The following is a 26,785-nucleotide window of genomic DNA, read 5'->3' as shown; positions in this document are numbered from 1 at the left end:
CCCTCCGGGATATAAGCCTGCGGCAGCCTCCCAAGGCTCACTCAGAGTTACTGCAGCTACAGCCAGCCTGGCTCTTGGAAGTCTTTGTGGATTAAAGTCTGTTGTACAGTCTTTACCTTGTGTGTGTCTGATTCTGGCATCACAGACATCATCCGGGCGGCAGAAGGTGGAGGTGACATCATCCAGAAGGGTGCAAGGAGGAGATGCTAGATAAAATGGTGACTCCCAAGTCACACACGTGGTCAAGCCATTCGGGGCCGGATGTGATATCAGCACCACGCTGCTCGCTCTGGAAGGTTTGGACTTACAGACACGCTACTAATATCCCTTCTTCCAAAATCCCAAACAGATCACCTCCTTAGCCGGGCAGAGTCATCGACTGTTACGGGCAGACCACCCAGAGAAGGGGGTTGGGAGCCCCCTCATCTCCCAACTGAAGCAGTAGCATGGCTACATGTTCACCTGGCTGCTGGTGGTATCGGTCCTCTCACCCAGTTTATCCCTTACCCGAGGAGTCCTGGGTCTCCATTGTCTCACAATGCCCACCCGAGGTCTCCGCATTTTCGGCTGTCTCCCTGTTTTGGAGGATTGGCGGGGTGCCCTCGTGGCAGACCTGGGACAGTGTGGACACCGGTCAGGCTGGTATAGGCTCGGGCACAAGCCCCCACCACCTGTTAATCCCCTCCCCCCTGCTGGACAATGGCTTAGATTTTTCCTGAGTCATGATGCAAGCCAGACCAGAGAGTATTCGATCAACGTGGAAATGGTCTCCTGAACTTGGTTGATTTTTAAAAATTCTCTCCGTATCGCACAGTCAGTTTGTTTATATTCGTATTCTGTTTACAGTCCTTTGTTTGCGTGTTTCTTTTCACTGGCAGTCAGTAGTAATTCTGCCTCGCCCGCAGAAGGGAATCTCAGGGCTGGATGTGAAGTGATGGCAATAAGTCTGACAATAAATCTGAATCTGATTCCTTGTGGAGGGGAGTACAGGCCCCCTTCTCCAGCCTGCCTCTACTTCTCATGCATTTGGAGGAGCGGGTGCTACACAAATGACCGACTGTGATAAGGACTTAATCTATTGAATGCTTTGGGACACCCTGAAAGAGTTCCCAGAAGGCGGCGCAACCCGCTCATGCTCAGCACGGCGAAGGCGGCGCGACCCGCGCATGCTCAGCACGGCGAAGGCGGCGCGACCCGCGCATGCTCAGCACGGCGAAGGCGGCGCGACCCGCGCATGCTCAGCACGGCGAAGGCGGCGCGACCCGCGCATGCTCAGCACGGCGAAGGCGGCGCGACCCGCGCATGCTCAGCACGGCGAAGGCGGCGCGACCCGCGCATGCTCAGCACGGCGAAGGCGGCGCGACCCGCGCATGCTCAGCACGGCGAAGGTGGCGCGACCGTAGCGGTCAGGGATCCGGCGCTCGAGATCGGAGTGAAGCCAGAAGCGGGTGGGTGGTGCGGAGAACGGAGCCAGTGGAGGGGGGGGAAGGCGGGGGGGAGGCGGGAGGAGGGGGTGGGGGGGGAGGCGGGAGGAGGGGGTGGGGGGGGAGGCGGGAGGAGGGGGTGGGGGGGGAGGCGGGAGGAGGGGGTGGGGGGGGAGGCGGGAGGAGGGGGTGGGGGGGGAGGCGGGAGGAGGGGGTGGGGGGGGAGGCGGGAGGAGGGGGTGGGGGGGAGGCGGGAGGAGGGGGTGGGGGGGGAGGCGGGAGGAGGGGGTGGGGGGGGAGGCGGGAGGAGGGGGTGGGGGGGGAGGCGGGAGGAGGGGGTGGGGGGGGAGGCGGGAGGAGGGGGTGGGGGGGGAGGCGGGAGGAGGGGGTGGGGGGGGAGGCGGGAGGAGGGGGTGGGGGAGCGAGGCAGGGGGGAGAACTGGTTCGTGGAGAGGAAACGTTTCGAATCGTAGAGGTTTGCAGCACACCCACAGGCTGTTCGGCCCTTCATCCGTGCTGTCCCCACTCACATCCCTGCACCCAGCTAAATCTCCCCAGCTGCAGCCCCCACCGGCCCTCAAACCCCTCACAAATCTGTCCGCCCTCACCGTCTCCTCCCCGGGGCTGGCACCATTCACCTGATCGGCCCAGACCCCTCTCAACCTTCCCTGCCCATCTCCCCATCCAAACGTCTTTTAGTACAGGCCAAACCCCGGCAAGTGCAACTGTCTCAGGGCAGCACTGATGAGTGGGGCCGAAGGGCCTCTTTCTGTGCCATAAAACTCAACCTGACATGACACTTGGAAGGGTCGTGGGTAAGGTGTGCCCTGCACTGAACTGGATCTGGAGTATAACTATAGTTTAAACTGGTGTAGGTCGATACTTGCAGTAAAGCCGCACCTTCCCACGATCAGGGTTCCGGGAAGGGTGTGTACTCCCCTGTGGGTACCATTTGTACTAGGAAACACTGAGAGGGATTATTGATCCCAGGAATTCTATTTCCTTCCCCCGATAACTGCCCGATATCCTGGGTTTTTTAAATCAAGTTTATTGTCATCTGATTGTGCAAGTGCAACCCAGTGAAACAGCCAGTATTTCCATTATTCTCTGTTTTTATTTCAGTTTCCCAGCATTAGCAGTTTGGCTTGACTACCTACCTACGCCGATCCCATTCGCCAGTGTAGAGTCAAGCAGTCGAGAATAGGCCTTTTGACCCAACCTGTCCATACTGACCAAGTTGGCATTCTGGGCTAGTTCTATTTGCCTGCATTTGGTCCATACCCTTTTTAGATCTTCTCATCCACATATCTGTCCATATCTCCCTTGAGCATTGTAATTGAGCCCACTTCTACAGCTTCCTCTGACCTCCCCCTCTGCTTGAGAACATTGCCCCTCAGGTCTTAAATCTCTCCCTGTCGCCTTAAACCTATCCCCTCTTTCACCCATTCACTAGAGCCATCCCTCCTCCCCCTTTTGCTGCTATTCCTTCCTTCCCTTCTCCACCTATTACCTCTTGCCTTTGGGACTGTGTTCCTCCCCCTGCCCGGTCCCCCACCAATTTGTTCATGAGCCTGGCTACATTTTCCTCATCCCTTGATGAGGGGCTCAAGCCTGAAATGTTGGTTAAGCATCTTTATCTTTGCTATATAAAGGACACTGTTTGGCCTGCTGAGTTTTTCCAGTTTTGTGCTTTCACTTCATCCACTTTTGTGTTTTACCCCTCTTTTAAACCTATGACCGCTTCTTTTAGAAACATCTACCCTGGCAAATAGACTGTGAGCATTCACATTTTCCATGCCTCTTGTGATTTTAGAAAACAATAAGCTAGTGCATTCCAGTTTATAATCGCCCTCTTACTCAAATCTGTGTTAATGCACTCTCCTTTATCCTCTGCATTCACAGAGCCATCCCCAGCCTCTATCATTTCTCACCTTTCCTCTTCTGCCTACCTTTCCACATCAAATTAACACCTATTGACTGTTGATCTGTGTTCCTCCTCCTGTCCTTTTAATTCAGGCCCCTGCCTGCTTTTTACTCATACCTTGAAGAAGGGTTCAGGTCTGAAACGTTGGTTATATATCTACCTCCTATGGATGCTGTGAGACCTGCTGAGTTCTCCAGCATTTTTGTGTTTTTACCTTTCCACTCTGCCCTCTATTATCTGTAACCTATCTAAGCTCCTCATGACTTTATTCATCTATCAGGTCCCCTCTCAGCCTAACCAGGTAAACCAAGATATTGAGCCCCAGGCAGCACCCCAGTGAGTCTCCTCTCCAATCCACCGACATCCTAGCCAGTGGTGATGCAGAAATGTCCACAGGTGTGGTTTAAGCAATACTTTAGAAGATTGAACTATGAGCCTCTTGTGGCCCCCAACACAGTTCCAACTGCCCAAATCATCTCTGTCCCTTTCAAGCCTAATTTGCAAACCTCTTTCTCTCATCCTCCCCTTCTTGGATGTATGTGCCCATCATCCCTTTTCCAACCTGGTTCCATCTATCACCTACTAGCTTCCCTCTCTCTCCTATTTACTGGCAATTCTCTCAGTCCTGGGAGATTGTTTCGCTGAGCACCTTCGCTCTGTCCACAACAAAGGTGCGAATCTCCCAGTGCCCACCCATTTCAGTTCCGACCCCCACTCCTGCACCGACATGTCTGTCCACGGCTTTGGGCACTGCCAAACCAAGGCCACCTGTAAATTGGAGGAGCAACACCTAATATTCTGTCCATGCCCTCCCTTTCTTATCCACCTACTATTTCCCTTCCGTGGGCCTGTTCTTCCCCCATCATTCTATTCAGGCACCTGCCTGCATTTTGTATGTACCTTGATGAAGGGCTCAGGCTCAAAATGTTGGTTATATATCTTCATCTTTGCTACATAAAGAGCACTGACAAGGATTAAATTCCACTGACCATTCTTCCACCCATTTTGTAACTGAGCGGTATCTCGCGGTCCAAACTTTGAAAGATGAATGTAAAGTCATTGTGAAACATGAAAGTCTGCAGTCGCTGTGATTGTAGTCAAAACACAAATGCTGGAGGAACTCAGCAGGTCTCAGGGATCGATGCTGGGTCCATTGTTGTTTGTCGTCTTTATTAAAGATCTGGATGATAATGTGGTGAATTGGTTCAGCAAGTTTGCAGGTGACACTAAGATTGGAGACGTTGTGGACAGTGAAGGAGGTTCTCAAAGCTTGCAGAGGGATCTGGACCAGCTGGAAATATGGGCTGAAAAATGGCCGATGGAATTTAATGCAGACAAGTGTGAGGTGGTGCATTTTGGAAGGACAAACCAAGAAAGGACGTACACGGTGAATGGTCGGGCACTGAGGAGTGGGGTAGAACAGAGGGATCTGGGAAATTGAAACGTACCGGAGGTGTGGGTCAATTGGATGTAATTGGGTGGCACAGGCTCATGGGCAGAAATGGACTGTTACCATGCTATATGTCTAAAAAAATAGATATGTGGCCACTGGAATCGCAGTGGACACTAAAAAATAACTACACAGTGTTTTGTCGAGTGAATCAAATGGATTTACTCTTCATCATTTACACAACCTTTTAAAAACCAAAATCATGCACTTGACACATGATATCACGTGGCCGGTTCAGTGCCTTCTGGGGGTTGTGCTGCCATAGCCTTGCTACAGGCTTCCCCCCCTGAACTGGCAGAAAAGTTTGCTCGTCTTTTAGATGTTTGACCTCTGCGACGGACTATTGGCTGCTGCAGTGGGGAAGACTTGTCCACATGAGCTGGTTTAAGTCTGTCAATAGTGAAAGATTGTGGCTTCCCTCTAAAGTCCAAAATATAGATCAACCTAGTTTGTCTGAGTATCCTATGAGGTGCTTTGAGGTCGTCTGCAAAGGTTGACCAAGTGTTCCTCTTCGGACGAAGACATATTCACAGCTTTTGAGGTCTTCAGGCACAAAACAAGAGTGTTCTCCATGTGACGATGGTGAATAGGGATCAATTTTCCTACGGTCCCCCTTAGCCTGATCAACAGTTCCTTAGGATCATCGTTAGAGTTGAAATGGCAGTGGATGAATTTCCCTGGAACCACCAACAGTGCGCCGTACACGAGTTCTGCAGATGAAGCTTGGAGTCCTCCTTTGGGGTTATTCTAATGCCCAGTAATACCCAGGGCAGCTCATCAGCCCAATTCGAGCCCTCTAACCGAGCCATCAAGGCTGACTTGAGATGTTGATGAAATCTTTCCACCATTCCATTGGCCTGGGGATGATAGGGGTTCATATGGTGAATTGCTGTTCTGAGCAAACGAGAAAAGGCGGTCCACAGCGAGGAAATAAATTGTGGTTCTCCATCCGAAGTAACTTGTGTCGGTAAACCAAAGCGAGACATCCAGGAACTGAGGAGCTCTTGAGCACAAGTCTCTGCAGTAGCATCTACCATAGGCACATCCTCGGGCCACCGCATAAACCTGTCTATTACTGTAAAAAGATAACGGGATCCTCCTGAAAGAGGAAGCGGACCAACAATAGCCACGTGGACATGAACAAAGCGACGAGTAACTGCTGGGAAGGCTGCAGTGGTGCCTTAGTATGCTGACCCTCTGCTTTCTAGCAGGCAATGCAGAACTTCGTCATTTGTGTTACATCTTTTTTAAGACTGTGCCACACGAACCTGTCCGAAACCATACGAACAGTCGATCTAATCGATGGATGTGAGAGACCATGCACAGAGTCAAATACTTGACGTTTCCATGATGTCGGAACTACTGGGGATGGGTGTCCTGTTGATATATCACAGAGGAGTAGTTTGCCATTAACTCCAAACTGGACATCCTTCAATTGCAGGTTCACGATTGCAGTCTGATAAGTATTCGTCTCATGGTCATGTCCTTGTGGCCACAAGCTGTGTCGTTAATACCTTGATCTATAGACAAAACCTCGAGTGGAGCAGAGCGGGAAAGTGCATCGGCTACTACATTGTCTTTTCCGGAAATATGTACTTGCTTTGTGGAAAATTCTGAAATGAATGATAATCGCCGTTGTTGTCGCCCTGACCAGGGCTCTACGACCTTGGAAAACGCAAATGTTAAGGGCTTGTGGTCGATGTATGTAGTAAAATCTCTGCCCTCCAAAAAATAACGGAAGTGTCAAATTGACAAGTAAATGGCCAAAAGCTCATCAAAATCCCTGTATTTCTTCTTTGCTTCATGAAGATGGCGGCTGAAGAATGCCAATGGTTTCCATTGCCTGTTGGCATATTGACGAAGTGCACTTGCTATGGCTGAACTGTGGAAAGGGCGGAGGTTGCATTTAAAACTGGGTAGCTGAACATAGTGGCATGAATCAGCAAATCTTTTGTCTTCAAGAAGGCATTGTTTCCCTCTTCAGTCCAATAAATGGTTCTGGCGTTTCCGGACAGTAAATCGAAAAGAGGCTTCATGATATGAGCTGCTTCCGGAAGAAACCGACGGTAAAAATTTACCATTCTCAAGAATTTCTGCAGGCTTTTAACTGTAGCAGTTTTTGAGTATTTGCTAATGGCCTCAACTTTGGATGGCAGCAGAGTTGCTCCTTCTTGAGTATCCTATGCCCCAAGAAATCAATCATTTCTTGTCAAAAAACACATTTATCTGGATTGATGGTCAGTCCAAAGTTTTGAAGAGGAATTAATAAGTGTACAAAGATGTTCCAAATGTTCCTCCTTGGTCCCACTGGCCACTAAAATGTCGTCGAGGTAAATGAAGACATTGGTCATACCACGTTCTAAAGCATCCATCACCCGTTGGAATGATTGAGCAGCATTCTTTAATCCAAATGGCATTCGTTAAAATTGAAACAACCCAAATGGGGTAATTATTGCTGGTTTTGGAATGTCTTCTGGCTCTACTTGTACTTGTACTTGGTGAAAGGGAGAAAATGCCACTGTGTATATTTAATGAGAACGTTTGTATATATTTTGGTTGATATGGTTCGCAGTGTGAAAAATAAAAAATAATTAAAAAAAAGATCTTCACTCCATGCAAATTAGCCGAGAAATCCTGAATATGAGGTATTGGATAATGATCCAGACTGATGGCGTCATTAAGCCACCTATAATCTCCACGTGGTCGCCAACCTCCCTTGTGTTTCAAGACCTTATGTAATGGAGATGCCCAGGGACTCTTGGACCTACGAATTATCCCTAGTTCCTCCATCTTGGCAAACTCGTGCTTAGCTAAACGCAGCTTCTCTGGAGGCAAGCGACACGCTTTAGCATGGATAGGAGGGCCCTTAGAATAAATGTGTTGAGTATAGACAACACTTTCCAGGTATTTCCTAATTTCAAAACGTGTCATCTTCAAGGAAACATGAGGACCATATTACAAATTACTATCTTATTAATCCTGTAAACCAAACTTTGTAGATGCAGCTTTATAAACAAAGCATATAACGATATTCAACTTTAAAGAGAGATACAAAAGGAATAAGATGAATTCAAAGAAAATGATCTCGAGCTCACGTTCCTGTCATGGTTCGTTGAAGAATGAGATGCAAGCTCTTGGTCTGGGCGGATATTATGACATATTCACTATGGAAACACTACAAACAACAGTCTTTCTTAAAGAGGCAAGCACAAAATTAACTAAGAATCAAAAACACAAGGTTTTAACCTTTACATTCCAGCCCCTAATTATTATAATAGACTAATACATAATAATTACTATTACAGATACAAAAGTAAATATGGTAAGTATAAGATTGGAAATCAAAACTTTCTGCTTCTTGTAAAAGACAGATTTTAGTAATAGGTTGATTTAAGTAACCAGCCTTCGTTTTAATCCACACTTACCGAACAAAACCTTTTTTATCCGGAATTGTATCCACGATTTTCCCCAGCAACCAAGAATTTATTGGAGCAGAATCGTCCATGATCATTACAATGTCTCCACATACAAAATTGTGTTTAGCTTTAGACCATTTTTATCTTTCTTGTAATAATGAAAGATATTCTTTAATCCATCTTTTCCAAAGTCAATCTGCAATAAACTGCACTTGTTTCCATCTGCGTCTCACATAAATATCTTCTTTCTGAAATTGACCTGGAGGCATTAAAGGTTTAGATTTAAGATGTAAGAGATGATTTGGTGTAAGTGCCTCAATCTCATTTGAATTGACAAAAATTTTAGTTATTGGGCGACTATTTAAAATAGCTTCGATTTCACACAACACTGTCTGAAGATTGTCATCATTCAGTATTTGACTATCAAAATGGAATTAAGAATTTTCTTGATTGATCTAATCATTCTTTCACACACAAATCCATGATGTGATCCTGTGGGTGGGTTAAATATCCAACTACTTTCTTTCTGAAGTAAGGCATTATGAATTTGATGTGGATTCCAATTTTGAATTGCTTTTCGTAACTCTAGTTGAGCTCCTGTAAAGTTGGATACATTTCAGAACATAATTCCTTTACTTGACCACGTCTGGCGATAAAATGTCGAAGAACATTGATAAAAGCGTCTGTATCAAGCGATGATGCTACTTAAAAATGAATTTCTCTCGTAGTCAAACAAGTAAAAGTAGCTCCGTATCGTTTTTCAACACTGCTTCCTTATTTTACTTGCAAAGGACCAAAATAATCAACTCCCACACATGTAAATGGGGGTTCATCAGGTGAAACACTGTCCTGTGGTAAATCCGCCATTTGTTGCTGTCCAGGTGTAGCATTTGCACGTCGACAATTAATACATTTTGATATAATTCTTTTGATCAGTGTTGAAGCACCAATTATCCAATATTTTTGGCGTAATTCTGTTAACATGTGATTAATCACCATGACTTGTTTTTTCATGTATATGTCAAAAAATCAAATCAGAAACAGGAAATTCTTTAGCTAAGATAATTGGATACTTCACTTCTGGCATTATTGCTTTTTCCAATCTCCTACTCTTAATACATCTTTTATAAGAGTAGGACTTAGCTTGTAAACATGACTTACTTTCATAACATTCAGATTCTTCTTCAATTTTTATCTTTTTTCTTCTTTGGCTTGGCTTCGCGGTCGAAGATTTATGGAGGGGGGTAAAAGTCCACGTCAACTGCAGGCTCGTTTGTGGCTGACAAGTCCGATGCGGGACAGGCAGACACGGTTGCAGCGGTTGCAGGGGAAAATTGGTTGGTTGGGGTTGGGTGTTGGGTTTTTCCTCCTTTGCCTTTTGTCAGTGAGGTGGGCTCTGCTGTCTTCTTCAAAGGAGGTTGCTGCCCGCCAAACTGAGGCGCCAAGATGCACGGTTTGAGGCGATATCAGCCCACTGGCGGTGGTCAATGTGGCAGGCACCAAGAGATTTCTTTAGGCAGTCCTTGTACCTTTTCTTTGGTGCACCTCTGTCACGGTGGCCAGTGGAGAGCTCGCCATATAACACTACATCATAATAAACATAATAAAATGCCTTTTTTTTGACAAAAATGAATTATATCCAAATGAACGATTCGCCAACTCATCAACTGTTAGGTAATGGCTCTTTTGCGACTTTAGATTCTCTTTTTTGACACTGTTATGAGTCCAGAGGACCCCAAAACCCAGCAGCAATAGAAATTCACCAAAACAAATGGTTACTTTGTGGCAGCTCACCACAAGGTAGGAGAACCGTCCCCGCTCGTAAGCCACGCGGCGGGGCAGCCAGCCAAAATGGAGCCATCGGGGGTTTCCTTTCCTTCCAGCATGGGGCTCAGAAACCCGCGCTGGGGGAACACGTGACGCCCGGGTGACGTCAGCGCCCTCCAGCGCGGTTCTCAGCCAGGTCCGGACTGGGAGTATAAGTGCAGCCCAGTAGCCTGCAATAAACCAGTCTGCTCACTGAGCTCAACCCGTCTGGTTGTGTGTGTTATTGCAGGAGCAGAGTAGCCGCCGCTACAATTGGTGATCCCGACTGGTTCAAACGTCTTTGAACCCATCATGAACGAGCCTGGGATCAGCGCTATAGCCGTAAAACTGCCTGAATTCTGGGTTCAGGAGCCGGAGACCTGGTTCGGCCACGCAGAGGCCCGGTTTCACCTCTGCCAGATTTCGTCCAACATGACCAAATTCTACCATGTGGTCGCTACCCTGGACCAGGCCACCACCAGACGCATGGTTGTTCAGCACTCACCCGCCGAGGACAAGTAAGAGACCATCAAGCGAGTGCTTACCAGATCCCTCGGACTATCAAGACACCAGCGTGCCACTTGGATGCTGCACCTTGACGCCCTGGGGGACAGGTCCCCGATGGAACTGATGGACGAGATACTCACGCTCATGGGTGAGTACACCAACTGCCCATTTTTCGAGCACATCTTCCTTGACCATATGCCCGGGGACATCCGGCCACTGCTGGTCCAAGAGAGCTTCACCGACCTGAGGAAGGCCCAAGAGCTATGACTCGCACGATTCTCGGAGGGTTCAGTGGTCCAGCAGGACACAAGGCACAGGGATGACCACGCCAAGCCTGCCCCTAGTGCTGCGGTAGAGCACCCGGCCCCTGCAGGGGCCCCCAAGAGCATAACCAAGGCCAAAACATCTGCTTCAGGCCTCTGCTTCTACCACCAGCGCTGGGGAGCCAGCCCTGCTCATTCCAGGGAAACGACCAGGCTGGCCACTGTTTAATGGCTGTGGCGGCTGGCCAAGGACACAGCCTTCTCTACCTGTGGGACTCAGTCAGCGACCGGCGGTTCCTCGTTGACACTGGAGCCCAGATCAGCATCATCCCGACCACGGCCATCGAGTCCAGGAATCGACCTCATGGACCTCGCCTCCATGCGACCAACGCAATGGCAATCCAGACGTATGAAGACAAGACAGTCCACTTTCAGATCGGCCAACGGAATTTTGCGTGGAGGTTCACCGTCTCGACCCTCCCGACTGCCATCCTGGGTGCAGACTTCCTCCTCGCACACAGGCTTCTGGTGGACATACGAGGTAGGCGCCTGGTAGACGCGCGTACCTTCCAGGCCGTTCGCCTTGACATCTCCTGCTCAGAGCAACCGCAGATGGCCACGATCAGCATGCCCAGAGACGAGTTCCAGTGGATCCTGGACGAGTTCCCGACACTACTCAAGTCAAAGTTCTCCGCTGCCTCGTCACGGGGTGTTCCACCACATCCCCACCCAAGGCCCACCGGTTCACGCCAAGGCACGCCGGCTCCCGCCTGACAAGCTCCAGGTAGCGAAGGAGGAGTTTTCGTACCTGTTGGAGCTGGGGATCATTCAGCCATCTGACAGCCCGTGGGCCTTGCCGCTCCACCTGGTCCTAAAAGCCTCCGGCGGCTGGCGTCCCTGCGGAGACTATCGACGGCTCAATGAGGGAACCGTTCTGACCGTTACCCCATCCCTCACATCCAGAACTTTATGGCCAACCTGCACACGGCGTGAGGGTCTTCTCCAAGTTTGACCTGGTGCGTGGATATCACCAGATCCCAGTGCACTCTGAGGACATACCCAAGACGCCCATCATCACCCCCTTTGGCTTGTTTGAATTCCTGCGCATACTGTTCGGGCTCAAGAACGCCGCTCAGACCTTTCAGCGCCTCATGGACTCTGTGGGCATGGACTTGGATTTCGTCTTTATTTATTTGGACGACATCTTCGTCGCCAACAAGGACCGGGCGCAACACAAGGCCCTCCTACGTGCCCTTTTCTCCCGGCTGGCCGACTTTGGCCTTACCATCAACCCGGCCAAGTGCCACTTTGGGAAAGAGTCCATACAGTTCCTGAGCCATACCATCACAGCCGAAGGAGCCATGCCCGCCGTTGCAACGGTCGGTGCTATCAGGGAGTTCCCACACCCGGACAGCCTCAAGGGGTTGCAGGAGTTCAACTTTTATAACCACTTCATCCCGGGAGCTGCGTACATCTATGGCAAAGGATCCCTGGTTGGCCCGCCAGCAAAGTCACCTCTCCTTCATGTCGGAGTTTACCACCGACATTTGGCACAAGGTGGGGAAGGACAATGTGGTTGCCGATGCACTCTTGCCACTGGCCATCTGTGCGCTGATGCCCGGTCTCGACTTCGACCAGCTAGCCTGGCCCAGGAAGCTGATGAGGAGATGAGGGTCTTCAAGACTGCCATCACCGGCCTGCGGTTCTGAGACCACCCAACTCCAAGTGGCGAAGGTACCATCCTTTGCGATATCTCCTTGGGCACCCCACAACCAGTGGTTCCCTAGCAGTGGCGCAGGCAGGTCTTCTGTCACATCCACGACCTTTCACATCCGTCCATCAGGTCCACGGTCCGGATGGTGGCAGAACGGTTCATATGGCATGGGCTGCGGAAGCAGATCGCGGGCTGGGCCAGAACATCCACCCATTGCCAGACATCCAAGGTGCACAGGCACACCAGGGCGCCCGTACAGGAGTTCGAGCATGTCCGGGAATGGTTCAGCCACATTCACGTGGACACCGTTGGGCCCTTACCTGTTTCCCAAAGCAACCGTTACCTTTTTACAGTGGTGGACCACACCACTTGTTGGCCTGAGGCGATCCCGATGCCAGACGCCTCCACATACTCCTGCTCCCGAGCCCTGTTGCATAGTTGGGTCGCCCGGTTCGGCGTCCCGGCTCACCTCACCAGTGATCGGGGTGCCCAGTTCACATCTGTGCTCTGGGCATAACTTGCCAACAGGTTGGGTAACCAGCTACATCGCACCACGGCCTACCACCCGCAGGCCAATGGACTGGTCGAAAGCCACCTTAAGTTGCCACTCATGGCCCGCCTCACCGGTCCCGACTGGATGGATGAACTGCCTTGGGTGCTCCTGGGCATCCATTCAACTCCCAAGGAAGATCTGCAGGCGTCATCAGCTGAGCTGGTCTATGGTGCGCCGCTGGCACTACCTGGTGAGTTTGTCAATGCACCTCACAATCCCCAGCGGTCGCTGCACGAACTACTTCCTCACCTCGGGGCACGCTTGGACTCCTTTGAACCCCCACCACTGCCCAGGCATGGTACCCGCCCGTCTCACGTTCCCGGTGAACTGCTTTCCGCGGAGTACGTTTTCGTTCAGTGGGGCCCGACTGCGGCACCTCTGCAGCGATCATACGAGGGGCTGTACAGGGTTGTACAGCATTCCGGCTTGACGTTCATGCTGGACATGGGCGGCAGACGGGAGCTGTTTACCATGGACAGGCTGAAGCCAGTGCACCTTGATCTGACCGAGCCCGTGGTCGTTGCCCAGTGCAAGAAGCGAGGCCTCCAGTTCTGGCGGGGGGTGGTGGTGTGCTGTGTGGCGGCTCACCACAAGTCAGGCGAAGCGGCCCCGCTTGTGAGCGGGGCAGCCGGTCAAAATGGCGCCGTCGGGGCTTTCCCTTCCTCCCAGCATGGGGCTCAGAAACCCGCGTTGGGGGACCACGTGATGCCCGGGTGACATCAGCGCCCTCCAGCATGGTTCTCAGCCAGGTCCGGGCTGGGAGTATAAGTGCAGCCCAGCAGCCTGCAATAAACTAGTCTGATCACTGAGCGCAACCTGTCTGCGTGTGTTATTGCAGGGAGCAGTGGAGCTGCCGCTACAACTTAAACAAAAGCTGCTTTTAATTTTCTTTAAACATAAAAACAGGATCAAACTTTAACTTAACCCCCTTCTAATTCTAAGCGCATATATATGTAATGTGTATCAGGCAATTCTTAGACTGTGCACAGAATTTAACATTTATGAATTTTCACCAAGCTCTGGTGCTTAAAGGTAAATGGTCAAGAGGGTTCTCGTTGGTTTCAGAGAGAGATTTGTGTGTTGGACACACACACAAACTGATTTCCTCCGATCAGCCACTTCAGTGTCTTGTCGAAGAAACTTGCCCCATCTTGAGTTTTCCAAATGATAACCTATTCATCCAGGTTACCAAGGAGCTCCTCTTGTTTCCTTTATTTCAGGAGAAACGCTGTAACCAGCCATTTCTTCTTGTACAAGAGGTTTTCAACGGGCTGAACTCAGAACTCACAACCCATCTTCAAAATGGGGTTTTAACAACCCTGCCAGCTAGTCATGTTACAGCCTCCAAAAGCCACTGCAGAACTGTCCAACTAAATTTTCTCTCTCTCTTTTTTCGTTTGCAAAACCACATGACCTCTCTTGGAGCAGCAAACTGCAACCAGACAGATTGCTGGCACCGAAATCAGTTTCTGAGCCTTGGCATCTGTTGCTTTAAAGACAATAGTCCATTTACTCCACTCAGTTCAATTAACACCTACTTGTGAAGTCTCCATAGGCATTTTTCAAATTTGCTGTAAAGTCACTGTGGACATGAAGTCTCTCTTTCAGCAAAGCTCTTGCATTTTAAATGAGATGACTTTTGTGAAATGATAATGTCTGTTTGTGAAATGACCTACACTAACCCCCCACATTCTATTTCTTTTAAAGGCATATTAATATAAAATATAATATACCCCGTAACAATACAATTTAAAAGCATAGTTTTTAATCTAAGAATCCATGCCACTTCCTTTCTCAACCAAAACCATGAAGAATAATCAGATCATTCTCATTAGATATTTGAATAGTATTTACATTAGTGTTTTGTATTTCTGGATCCTCCGTTGAAAATTCTTTTAACTCTTCTGGATTTTGAAGCCATTCTTCTTGAGATTGCAAAAGAAATTGAGGACCGGACACCCATGTGTTGGCTCTTTTCAGAAACAATTGAACTTTTAATTCTCGAGAAGCCATATCAGCTGGATTATCCATGGTTTTAACATATCTCCATTGATTAGCATGCAAAACCTCCTCGATCTCATTAATTCTGTTAGTCACCAAGGTACAAACCTTATGGTTTTGTTATTAATGTATTTAAGCACGGATGTACTATCAGTCCAAATAGAATTTGCTAACTCCGTCTGTTATTCTCTCCCTAACATTTTGTTCCCCACATTAGCCGCAGTCAATTCCATTCAAGGTACGGTGACTGGCTTTAAAGGAGCCACTCTGGCTTTTCCCATTATAAATCTACAATGTACTCAATCTTGGTTATTTTGCAGTACTAAATAACTGACAGTAACAAAACCACCTTCGCTTGTGTCAGCAAAATGGTGTAACTGAGCAAATGTGGCAATTCCAAAATCTGTTGGTTTAAATTTCTAACATTCTGCTCTTCATTATCTTCAGCACATTTCCTGAGAGCAAAATTTGTACAACTCGGTGATGAAGTGGCTCCAAATAAATGAACTGTCGTTCTGTGTTCAATCATATTGTTGATAACTGTTGTAATCACCATGAGGCCACTATAATAATCGTAGAAAATCACGATCTTCTGATGGTACTTTCACTTGATGAAACATCGCTTCAATATCTGCAGTAATTACAATAGGTTCTTTACAAAATCTTATCAGAACACCTGTTAAAGTACTGGTTAAGTCTGGACCTTAGTTGAGAATTCAATTAAACTTGAAATGATGCTCCACAATCAAATACTATATGTAGTTTCTTCTTTTGTGGATGTATAACTCCATGATGAGGTAAATACTTGTAGGGAGTGATGTGTTAAGAGCACTAGAGTGTGACACAGGGTCAATATCAGAGGGGTTGGTTGTGCAGACTCGTCTTTCCTTGCTGTCCTTTTTAGCCAGCCATAGAATGTCTCCCTCCGCTGCTACAGCCCTTGGGTCTTCAAATGAACATTTGGATAACAAGAGCCTAATATCATCTGGCATTTGCTCGAATAACATATTGGGCCTTTCGCCAGGTGCCAGGGACAGCATTTCATTCGTTAATTCTCAAGGGGCGCGGTCTCCCAACCCGTCAAGATGTAGTCGTTTGGCTGCTCTTTCCCTTCGGGACATAGCATTTACCTATAATAAAAGTGCTTTGAAAGCATGATACTTGCTGGAACGTGGTGGATCCCGTAGGAAGTCGCCAACTCTCTGAGCAACAGCCTGGTCCAGGGCACTGACGAGATGGTAATAACGAGTGGCGTCCAGTTTGACTTGGCGAAGGTGAAATTGAGCTTCAGCCTGTTGGATCCACAGTTCAGGCTCAGCTGTCCAGAAAGGTGGCAGCTTCACAGCAACGGCTGCAGAGTCCAGATTTGTCCAAAACTATGTTTTTGGACTCATCAGGGTCACTAATTGTGGCCACTGGATTCACAGTAGATACGAGGAAATAACCATACAAGGCATTTTTTAGAGTGAATCAAATGGATTTTCTCTTCATCACCCGCGCAACCTTTTAAAAGCCTGAATCACACGCTTGACACATGCAGACTTCATCACACACTGATGTCACATGGCCGGTTTGATGCCTCCTGGGAGTTGAAGTGCCGCCATAGCCCCGCTACAGATGCATAATTCCCTGAAAGTGGCATCACAGGTGGACAGGGTTGTAAAGAGAGCTTTTGGCATCTTAGCCTTTATAAATCAAAGTATTGAGTATAGGAGCTGGGATGTTCTGTTAAAGTTGAATAAGCCAAATTTGGAGCATTGTGCGCAGTTTTGTCACCTAGCTGCAGGAAAGATATAAATGAGACCGAAAGAGTGTGGAAACAATTTATTTATTTTTGATATACAGCACAGTAACAGGGCCCATAAGTCCATGCCACCAATTACACTCAATTGACCTACACCTCCAGTATGTTTTGAACAGTGGGAGAAAACTGGAGCCCTCAGGGAAAACCCATGCAAACTCCTTTCAGAGACCATAAGATTTGAACCCAAGTCTCGATCGTTGGCACTGTAAAGGCATTGTGATATCCACTACACTAACCATGCGGCCCCAAACTTTACTAGGATGTTGCCCAGGCTTCAGGAACTGAGTTACAGGGAAAGGTTAAGCAGGTTTGGACTTTATTGCCTGGAACATAGAAGAATGAGGGGAGATTTGATTGAGGTATTTAAAATTATGTGGGGGACAGACAGAGTAAATGTAGGCAGGCTTTTCTCCATTGAGGGGTGGTGAGATACAAACCAGAGGACATGGGTTAAGACTGAAAGGGGAAAAGTTTAGGGGGAACATGAGGGGGAACTTCTTCACATAGAGAGGGGTAGGAGTGTGGGACGAGCTGCCAGCTGAAGTGAATACGGGCTCAATTTTAACATTTAAGAAGAATTTGGAGAGGTCCATGGATGGGAAAGATATGGACTGGGGGCAGGTCAGTGGGATTGGACATAAAAATAGTTCAGCACAGACTAGAAGGGCTGAAGGGGCCTGTTTCTGTACTGTAATGTTCGATGGTCTTACAGCATCAATAGGAGGTAAAGATAAACAACTGATGTTTGGGCTTGAGTCCTTAAGGTAAGAGTAAAAAGCAGGCAGGCATCTGAATTAAAAGGCAGGAGATTGGTGACTGGGAGCCAGGGCGGTCTGGATGAGACGGACACTTGTGGAATGTTTCATTCTTTCTTTGTTTCATTGTGAAATGCAACCCTTTGCACCTTTTATTCATTAAGAATCCAGACTCAGAATTTCTCCACTTCCTTGAACAAGATTGGTGAAAATGACAACTGAGCATCTCCTGAGTAAAGTCGTCTTGTTTGAGAAGGAAAAGAATGGAACTGTGTATCGTATCCCCTCTCTCCTGTACCTCGACCGAGATGGAATCTTCTTGGCATTTGCAGAGAAACGGAGCTCTCCCAGAGACCTGGATGCAAAGACTCTGGTGATGCGGAGAGGGACATTTCAAGGAGGATCCGTGAAGGTTGGTGTTAGCCTGATTTCTCACCTCAGCCCAGAATCCTGGCCTCCGCTAATGTGTGGAGCACGCATGTTCCCCATGACCGACTGGCTTTCCTCCCATGTCCCAGATATGTGGGTTGGTGTGTTAAATAACTGCTCTAAAAAATGCCCCCATCCTGCGCGTGAGGGGTAGATGATGGAAATGTGGAGAGATTAAAAATAGCTTCAGTGTAAATGGTGTTGGAAGGTCCGTCAGGAGACAATGTCTGCTTCTCTACCGGAGGACCCTGTGGTGAGAAGGGAGGGAGCTCCACTGCTCGTATGTCAGTGACCCGGAGAACCAGTTGCTATTTCTCCAAACAGCACAAGCAACATCAGCTTTTACTGCCCGTCGTTGACTGCCCCAAACTCAGGACCCATCGTTGACTGCCCCAAACTCAGGGCCCATCGTTGACTGCCCCAAACTCAGGGCCCATCGTTGACTGCCTCAAACTCGGGGCCTATCGTTGACTGCCCCAAACTCGGGGCCCATCGTTGACTGCCCCAAACTCTGGGCCCATCGTTGACTGCCCCAAACTCAGGGCCCATCGTTGACTGCCCCAAACTCGGGGCCCATCGTTGACTGCCCCAAACTCGGGGCTGACTAAAGTTTGTTGTGGTGTCATGTTCCTCCATGAGTGGTAAGGTTAGTGTCTGCATGGGATTTCCCCAGGGGCTCCAATTTCCTCCCACCTCTCAAAATGTAGGTTAATTAGGGTAGAATTGGGCGGCACAGGTTTAAACGACTGGAATCAGCTTCTACCACAATGTAAATAAAATTTAATTTTAAAAAAGCTCAAGTTTAGAACATAAAACATTCCAGCACAGTCCAGGCCCTTCGGCCCACAATGTTGTGCTGACCTATGTAAACCTACTCCACAATAATCTAGCCCTTCCCTCCCTCACATGCACAACCCTCGATTTGTTTTGCATCATGCCAGTGGAAGGGTTTTTTAAATGTCCCTAATGTTCCAGCCTCCACCACTGCCCCTGGCAATGCATTCTAGGCCTGCAGCATTATGTGTAAAAAAAAAACATACCTCTGATGTCTCCCCTGAACTCCCTGCCAGTTTACCATCACATGTACCAACGTGCGGTGATAGAGCAGTATATAGGCGTGCTGGGGAAACCCAGCAGGTCAGGCAACGCGCATGAAAAACAATAGGCAGTCAACGTTTCAGGGATGAGCCCTTCATCAGGAGCGCCAAAAATCAGTCAGACACCCGAATAAGAGGGTGGGGAGGGGGGAAGGGGGAGAAGCAGAGCTAGTGGATGATGGATGGAAACGGGCGCGAAGGGGGGAGAAGAGGAAGGAGTGGTGGGAGGATGGCAGCATTCAGAATCAATGTATTGTCATGAACAAGTCACAAAATGTGTTTTGCAGCATTACAGGACAAACATTTATTTTAACCAACCTTACAAAAATAATTAATAAGAGTACAAAATGTCAAAGTTTAGGTTCATTCGTCATTCTGGAATCTGATTCATTTAGTGAGGCTTCCATATCTTTAATTGTAAAGAAACTTCAAGACACAACTGAATGTTCCTCCTATAGACCAATTTTTTTTAACTGAATGTTGATGCTAAAATCTTATTTAATAGGATGGAAAACATCTTAAATGTAGATGGGCTTTTTCCACTGAGGGGCGGTGAGATACAAACCAGAGGACATGGGTTAAGGGTGGAAGGGGAAAAGTTTAGGGGGAACTTCTTCACACAGAGAAGAATTTGGGGTGGAAGTGTGGAACGAGCTACCCGCTGAAGTGGTGAATGTGGGGTAAATTTTAACATTTAAGAAGAATTTGGACAGGTCCATGGATGGGAGAGGTATGGAGGGCTAAGGACTGGATGCAGGTCAGTGGAACTAGGCAAGAAAAATGGTTTGGCACAGACTAGATGGGCCGAAGGGGCCTGTTTCTATGCTGTAAAGTTTTATGGCTCTATCTCCAGCTCAGCAACGTTGATGCGGACTGGGGAGTGAGCTCCACCTCTCCTCTGGAAGTCTATAATCAGGCCCTTGACAGTCCTGGTACCAAACTAACCTGTACCTCGGCAAAGCACAGAAATGTGAAGCCAATGCACTCTGCTGGAGGAACTCAGTGGGTTGATTCGCATCCGTGGGAGAGGCAACGTTTCGAGCTGGAACTCTTCATCAAGGTCGAAGAAATTGACAGGGAGAGCATGGAAAACAGGGTGAGAGGTGAGACAGAGTTTGGCAGTGGGGAGATGGGGTGGGGGGGGGGTGGAGGGAAATAGGTCCAAAGAGGAGGTAGAGAAGTGTACTGAAACGCATTTTGGTGTAAGGAATAAAGGCATAGGCTTTTCAAAACGGGCAACGAGTTCAGAAATTGGAGGTGCCGAGGAACTTAAATGTCCTTGTGCAAGATTTCCTAAAAGTCAGCTTGCAGGTAGAGTTAGTGGTAAGGAAGCCAGATAGAATGTTGGCATTTATTTCCAGAGGGTTGGAGTATTATTAGACTTTGATTAGATCACACATGGGTATTGTGAAGAGGTGCTTTACCTAAGGAAGGATGTGTTGGCATTGGAGAGGGTTCAGAAGAGGTTTACTAGGATATCCCCAGTGTGAAAAGCTTATCATATGAGGAGCATTTGAAGGTTCTGGGATTGTACTCGCTGGAGTTTAGAAGGATAATGGGGGAATCTCATTGAAACCTATTGAGTATTGAAAGGCTTCGATAAAGTGGATGTAGAGAGGATGTTTCCTATGGTGGGGTCATCTGGGACTAGCAGACACAGCGTCAGTACATCCTTACACAAAGGTGGAGAATCCATGGATGGATGTGGATGCCAAGTCATTAAGGATATTGAAGACAGAGGCACCTGGGTTCTTGATCAGGAAGGGAATCAAGGGTTACGGGAGAAGGCAGGAGAATGGGGTTGAAAAGGAGAGTAAATCAGCCATGATGGAATGGCGGGGCAGACTCGATGGGCTAAATTGTCGAATTCTGCTCCTATGTGGTGTGCCTCAGGGATCAGTCCTGGGATCAGTCCTGGGATCATTGTTGTTTGTCGACTCTATCCATTATCTGGATGATAATGTGGAAATTGGATTAGCAAGTTGCAGATGATAATAAGATTGGAGGCGTTGCGGACAGTGAGGAAGGATTTTAAAGCTTGCAGAGGGATCTGGACCAGTTGGAAAAATGGGCTGGAAAATGGCAGATGGAATTTAATGCAGACAAGTGTGAGGTGTTGCATTTTGGAAGGACAAAGCAAGAAAGGATGTACACGGTAAATGGTCGGGCACTGAGGAGTGGAGTAAAATAGAGGGATCTGGGAATACAGATACAAAATTCCCTGAAAGTGGCATCACAGGTGGACAGGGTTGTAAAGAGAGCTTTTGGCATATTGGCCTTCAAAAATCCAAGTATTGAGTGCAGGAGTTGGGATGTTATGGTAAAATTGTATAAGGTATTGATGAGGCCAAATTGGGGTATTGTGTGCAGTTGTGGTCACTTAACTACCGGAAAGATATCAATAAGATAGAAAGAGTGCAGAGAAGATTTACTGGGATGTTGCCCAGACTTCAGGAACTGAGTTACAGGGAAAGGTTAGACAGGTTAGGATTTTATTCCGTGGAGCATTTGAGAATGAGGGGAGATTTGGTGGAAGTATACAAAATTATGCGGGGGATAGATGGGTAAATGCAATTAGTCTTTTTCCGCTGATGTTGGATGAGATAGAACTGGAGGACATGGGTTGAGAATGAAATGTTTAAGGAACATTTGGAGGGTTAAGGGTGAAAGGTAAAATATTTAAGGAACATTTGGTGGAACCTTTCACTCAGAGGGTGGCAATTGTGGAATGAACTGCCTGCAAGCAGATTTGGTGGGTGAAGGTTTGATTTTGACATAGAAGAGAGATTGAGGGGTGTGCGGGTACAGGTCATTGGGACAAGGTAAAAAGAGCTGTGGTTTCCTGCAGAGCAACAAGAATCCAGATGGATTGACACAGTGATCAGTGGTTCCTTAGACACTGTTTACAAGGCTGCCTTCCCCTGCAGACTTGGGGATGATGGCCCAGATAATTGAATTAGATTGTTTAATCACATGCACCGAGATACTGGCAAAAGCTTTGTTTTGAGTGCCATCCAAGCAAGTCAGCTTGTACAGCAGGCAGTGTAAAAATAAACAACAAATGGTGTTACAATGTCAGAATGCAGGGTATGGAGACAAGTACAAAAACAGTGCATGGAGTGGAAAAAAGAATGGTTTGAAAAACAGTGCAAGGGCACAGAGGCCTGAGAGACTGCAATCTGGAGGAAGTCGTGAAGGGTTCGGGTCCAAAATGTTGACCATTCTTGTTCTCCCATGTACGCTGCTCGACTCGCTGACATTAGGAGGAAGTCAGGGGAACACAAACTAGTCCTCATTGACTGCGCAGTAATGGAGAGAGGCAAGAACTTCAAATTCCTGGGTGTCAACATCTCCGAGGATCTGTCCTGATGCCCCTGTCGAGGCGATCTTGAAGAAGGCTTGCCAGCAGCTACACTTTGTGAGGTGTCTGAGGAGATTCGGTACGACACTGAAGACTCTCGAAAACATCTACAGGTGTATCGTGGAGAGCATTCTGGCTGGTTGCATCACTGTCTAGTATGGAGGCGCCAACACTCAGGACAGGATAAAAACTCCCAGAGGGTTGTTAACTCGGCCGGCGACATCACAGGCACCAGAATTCACTCCATCGAGGACATCTACAAGAAGCGGTACCTTAATAAAGCAGCCTCTATCCTCAAAGACCCCCACCACCCAGGCCATGCCCTCTTCACTCCATCGGGGAAGAGGTCCAGGAGCCTAAAGAGCACTCAGCAGCACATGGACAGCTTCTACCTCACTGCCATCAGATTCCTGAATGATCAACGACCCAAAGACATGGCCTCACTTTCACCACTATAAACCATAGAACAATTATAGTACAGAAACAGGCCATATCGGCCCTTCTCGTCCACACCAGTTTACGTGAAACTCCACTAGTTCCACCTACCCTCTCCTTTACCCAAAACCCTCCAACCCCCTCACGTCCATGTACTCATCTAACCTCTTAAATCATAGAATTGACCCTGCCACAACTACCTCTTCTGGAAGATCATTCCACTCAGCCACCACTCTCTGAGTGAAGAAGCATCCTCTTATACTACTCCTAAAGTTTTGCCCCCAACCCTTAACATGACCCCTTGTGCCAATCTGCCTTAACCTCAGGGGAAGGAGGCTATTCACATCTACTCTATCTATTCCATTCATAATTTTAAAAACTTCTATCAAATCCCCTCTCAACCTTCTACACTCACACGAATAAAGTCCCAGTCTACTAAATCTCCGTATTCAAGATACTGCAATCCAGGCAACATTTTTGTAAACCTTCTTTGCACCTTCTCTACCATATTTATATCCTTCCTATAATTTGGAGACCAGATCTGCACACAATACTCCAAACTTAGCCTCACCAATGCCTTGAACAGTCTCAACATCACCTCCCAGCTCCTATATTCTATGCTATGATTTATAAAGGCCAGCCTGCCAAAAGCTTTCTTCACCACCCTATCTACATGGAAATCCACCTTCAAGGAACGCTGAACCGTCATTCCAAGATCCCTCTGTTTCTCTGCATTCCTCAATGCCCTCCCCTTCACTGCATGTGTCCTGTTTTGATTATTCTTCCCAAAATGAAGCACCTCACACTTTTCTACATTAAACTCCATCTGCCACCTTTCAGCCCACTCTTCCAAACAGTCCAAATCCTTCTACAGTCCATGAAAATCCTCTTCACTATCCACAACTCCTCCTATTTTTGAATCGTCCACATATTTACTCACCCAATTTACCACCCAGTCATCAAAATCATTAATGTAAATGACGAACAACAAGGGACCTAACACCGATCCCTGAGGCACACTGCTCGTCACCGGCCTCCGTCCTGACAGACAGTTGTCCAACGTGGCTCTCTGGTGCCTATCTTCCAGCCACCGTTGAACCCATCTGACTATCTCTATATTAATCCCTAGAGACTGAACCTTCCTCACTAATCTTTCATGCAGAACCTTATCGAAAGCCTTTTTGTTTTTGTAAGGTGGTTTATATAAATGTTTGCACTGTGAATGCTGCCACAAAACAACGAATTTCATGACTTGTTTGTATTCTGATGTCTCAGGCAAGAGCACGGTCTTCTGCCAGTGCGAGGTCCATAAGTGTCTGGTTACAGAGGAAAGAAACTGTTCTTGAGGGTGGTGTGTTCAAGCAGGTCGATCTGCCCGACTGGGAGGGGAGGGGAAAGGAAGGACTGCAACCCTCACCCCGCACCCCACACCCCTCAGCCCCCGTGCACCAGCCGTCAGCACCCTGCGGCCCTCATCTCCCCACGCCAGACCCCTCAGCCCCTGCCGCGCCCCTCAGCCCTCCTCAGCCTGAACCCCCCCGCTGTAACTCCCATCCCCTCAGCCCACCCTGACATGCTTGTGTCCCATTCTCAGTGGCAGGTCACTGTCGAGTTGGAGACAGCCAGGCTGACAGACTTCCGCTCAATGAACCCCTGCCCTGTGTATGAGCGGCAGCAGGCAGCTGTCTATCTCTTCTTCAACTGTGTGAAGGAAGGGGTAAGTGAGTCCTGGCAGCTGTGGCATGGGAAGAACGCGGCCCGGCTGTGCTACGTGAGGAGCCTGGATGCAGGGCTCACCTGGAGCCCACTGGTGGACCTGACAGAGGAGGTCATCGGTGAGCAGATCAGCAGGTGGGGAACTTTTTCTGTCAGCCCGGGGCATGGGGTGCAGACGGCATGCGGGATGCTGGTGGTCCCTGCCTATGCCTACATCATCAGCTGCAGGAGCTGCCTGCTGCCTCCCTGGTTCTTCACCTGGCCTCACCCCTTCTACTTCTTCAGCAAGGACGGCGGGGTGAGCTGGAAAATGGGCCAGTCCTTGACTGAGTATCGGGCGGGGGAATGCGAGCTGGCGGAGGTCACCATTGCCAACACCAAGCGGCTGCTGTACTGTAACGCCCGGACAGATGGCTGTGCCAGGGTGGAGGCCATCAGCCAAGATCTTGGCTACTTCAAAATTGCCCACCTGACCAAGGAGTTGCCAGAATGCAATGGCGGCTGCCAGGGCAGCGTGGCCAGCTTCCACAGACCAGCAGCCACTCAGGCCCTGTCCCATGCAGGGGACAGGGTGTCCTGGCTCCTGTACACGCACCCTTCTGGTGAATGGAGAATGGGGCGCTGTAAACACAACCGGACTAACCTGGGCGTCTACCTCAACCCCTGGCCCCTGCAGAGGTGCCAGTGGCGTGGGCCCTGGGTCATCCAGGCGGGACCCTGTGGCTACTCTGACCTCGTCTACCTGGAGAGTGCGGCCACCTTCGCCTGCCTGTATGAGTGCGGGGAGCACGTCTTCTACCAGCAGATAGTCTTCTGTCTCTTCACTGTCAAGCAAGTGATGAAGAACATCTTCTAGTGCCGCAGCAGGAAAGCCAGCCTTCCCTCTGCCTCCTGTTGTGGAACTGTAGGTACCTCCGCTGGCAACCATGTAGGTACCTCCACTGGCATGCAGATAACTTCCACAAACACAAGCCTTCCATCTCCTGCTGCACAATATAATTCCAGATCCAAGCAACTTACTGTGCATGTTCTTGCACAAGCCACATCAATACCTATTAGTCTGCCCTGTGTGGCTGGGGTCACAGGTCAGTTGTCTCTTTCCAACAGTTGAGATCAGGTTTGGTGCAGAGCCCAGTCTTTTACTGAGGAGATGGGTGTGGTATTGGGGAGGGGAACATTCCTCTGGGGGAATATTCACAAGGTGTAATTCACCTACTATGTTACCTCCAACTCTCACAGCCCCAGAACTGAGGGGCGGTTGAGAGCTGGTGTAGGCTCACATGAAGGTCATCAGAATAAAGACACAATGCTGGAGAAACTCAGCAGGTCACAGTATATAGCAAAGATATATAACCAAAGTTTCAGGCTTGAGCCGTCATCAAGGTGCGATCAAAATGTAGGCAGGCACCCAAATCTGCAGAGACTGGGGGGGGGGTAACAAAGCACGTCCCTCCTCATCAGCTGGGGACTGGGCTGGTGGTGTGGTTGGGTGGGGGGGGGGGGCAGCTGCATGGGCACTGATGGTGAGTTGAGAGAGGGGCATGAGGAGTTTGATTCCTGTTCAGATTCCACGGGCAGACAGGAAATTCAAGTCATGAGTGAAACCCTTGGATTGTCTGGTTTTCTGATGTCCTCAAGCAAAACACAAAAGTCTCTGCAGACACTGTAGATGAAGAAAAAACACAAGTTTCTGGAGAAACTCGGCATTTAATCTTCCTGCTTGAAGATAGATGCATAGGCTTCTATCGAATAACATCATTTTCAGCTTATCACTTTGAATACAATGGTTTCTTTTGCATCAAGGTTAGGTCTGCCTGAAAGACTGTGACCAAAACAAGCAGGAAGATTAAATGTTCTTGGTACACAGATGTCCTTTCGTCAGATAACTGCATCTTTGGCCCCTCGGTGGAATTTAGCTCATGTCTGCTGATTCTAAAACACAAGCAGGTTCTCAGCCTTGCAGAAGCAAAGGCTGCAAAAGTAAAAAAAAAATGGTTTAAATCTTCCATTACACCTGTGTAACCAATTATACTGTATCATGCGTAACCTTGTGTTTATTGTATTCTTCATAGTTCCAGAACATAACTTTTCCCATACATCATTTTTTATCTTTATGTTTAGATCCTTTTC

The 26,785-nt window shown here is 48.3% G+C and overlaps 1 protein-coding gene across 1 annotated transcript; it reads left to right on the top strand.

Moving 5' to 3' along the window:
- The first annotated feature begins 1,277 nt into the window (after positions 1–1,277).
- LOC138739691 (sialidase-3-like) lies at positions 1,278–26,785 on the top strand. Its single transcript, XM_069892248.1, has 3 exons — positions 1,278–1,448; positions 17,782–18,029; positions 24,534–26,785. The coding sequence occupies exons 2-3, from the start codon at positions 17,829–17,831 to the stop codon at positions 25,509–25,511; spliced, it is 1,179 nt and encodes a 392-aa protein (XP_069748349.1). The 5' UTR covers positions 1,278–1,448; positions 17,782–17,828; the 3' UTR covers positions 25,512–26,785.

This window comes from Narcine bancroftii, chromosome 7 (assembly GCF_036971445.1).
Source record: "Narcine bancroftii isolate sNarBan1 chromosome 7, sNarBan1.hap1, whole genome shotgun sequence".
NCBI lineage: Eukaryota > Metazoa > Chordata > Chondrichthyes > Torpediniformes > Narcinidae > Narcine > Narcine bancroftii.
The sequence above is the reverse complement of the archived record's forward strand: the minus strand, read 5'-3'. Positions and strand labels throughout refer to the sequence as shown.

Excerpts from the sequence above, each read along its gene's own strand:
- LOC138739691 (XM_069892248.1), top strand. The coding sequence starts at position 17,829 with ATGACAACTGAGCATCTCCTGAGTAAAGTCGTCTTGTTTGAGAAGGAA. Across the intron at positions 18,030-24,533 it reads TTCAAGGAGGATCCGTGAAG|TGGCAGGTCACTGTCGAGTT; the intron begins GTTGGTGTTAGC and ends TCCCATTCTCAG.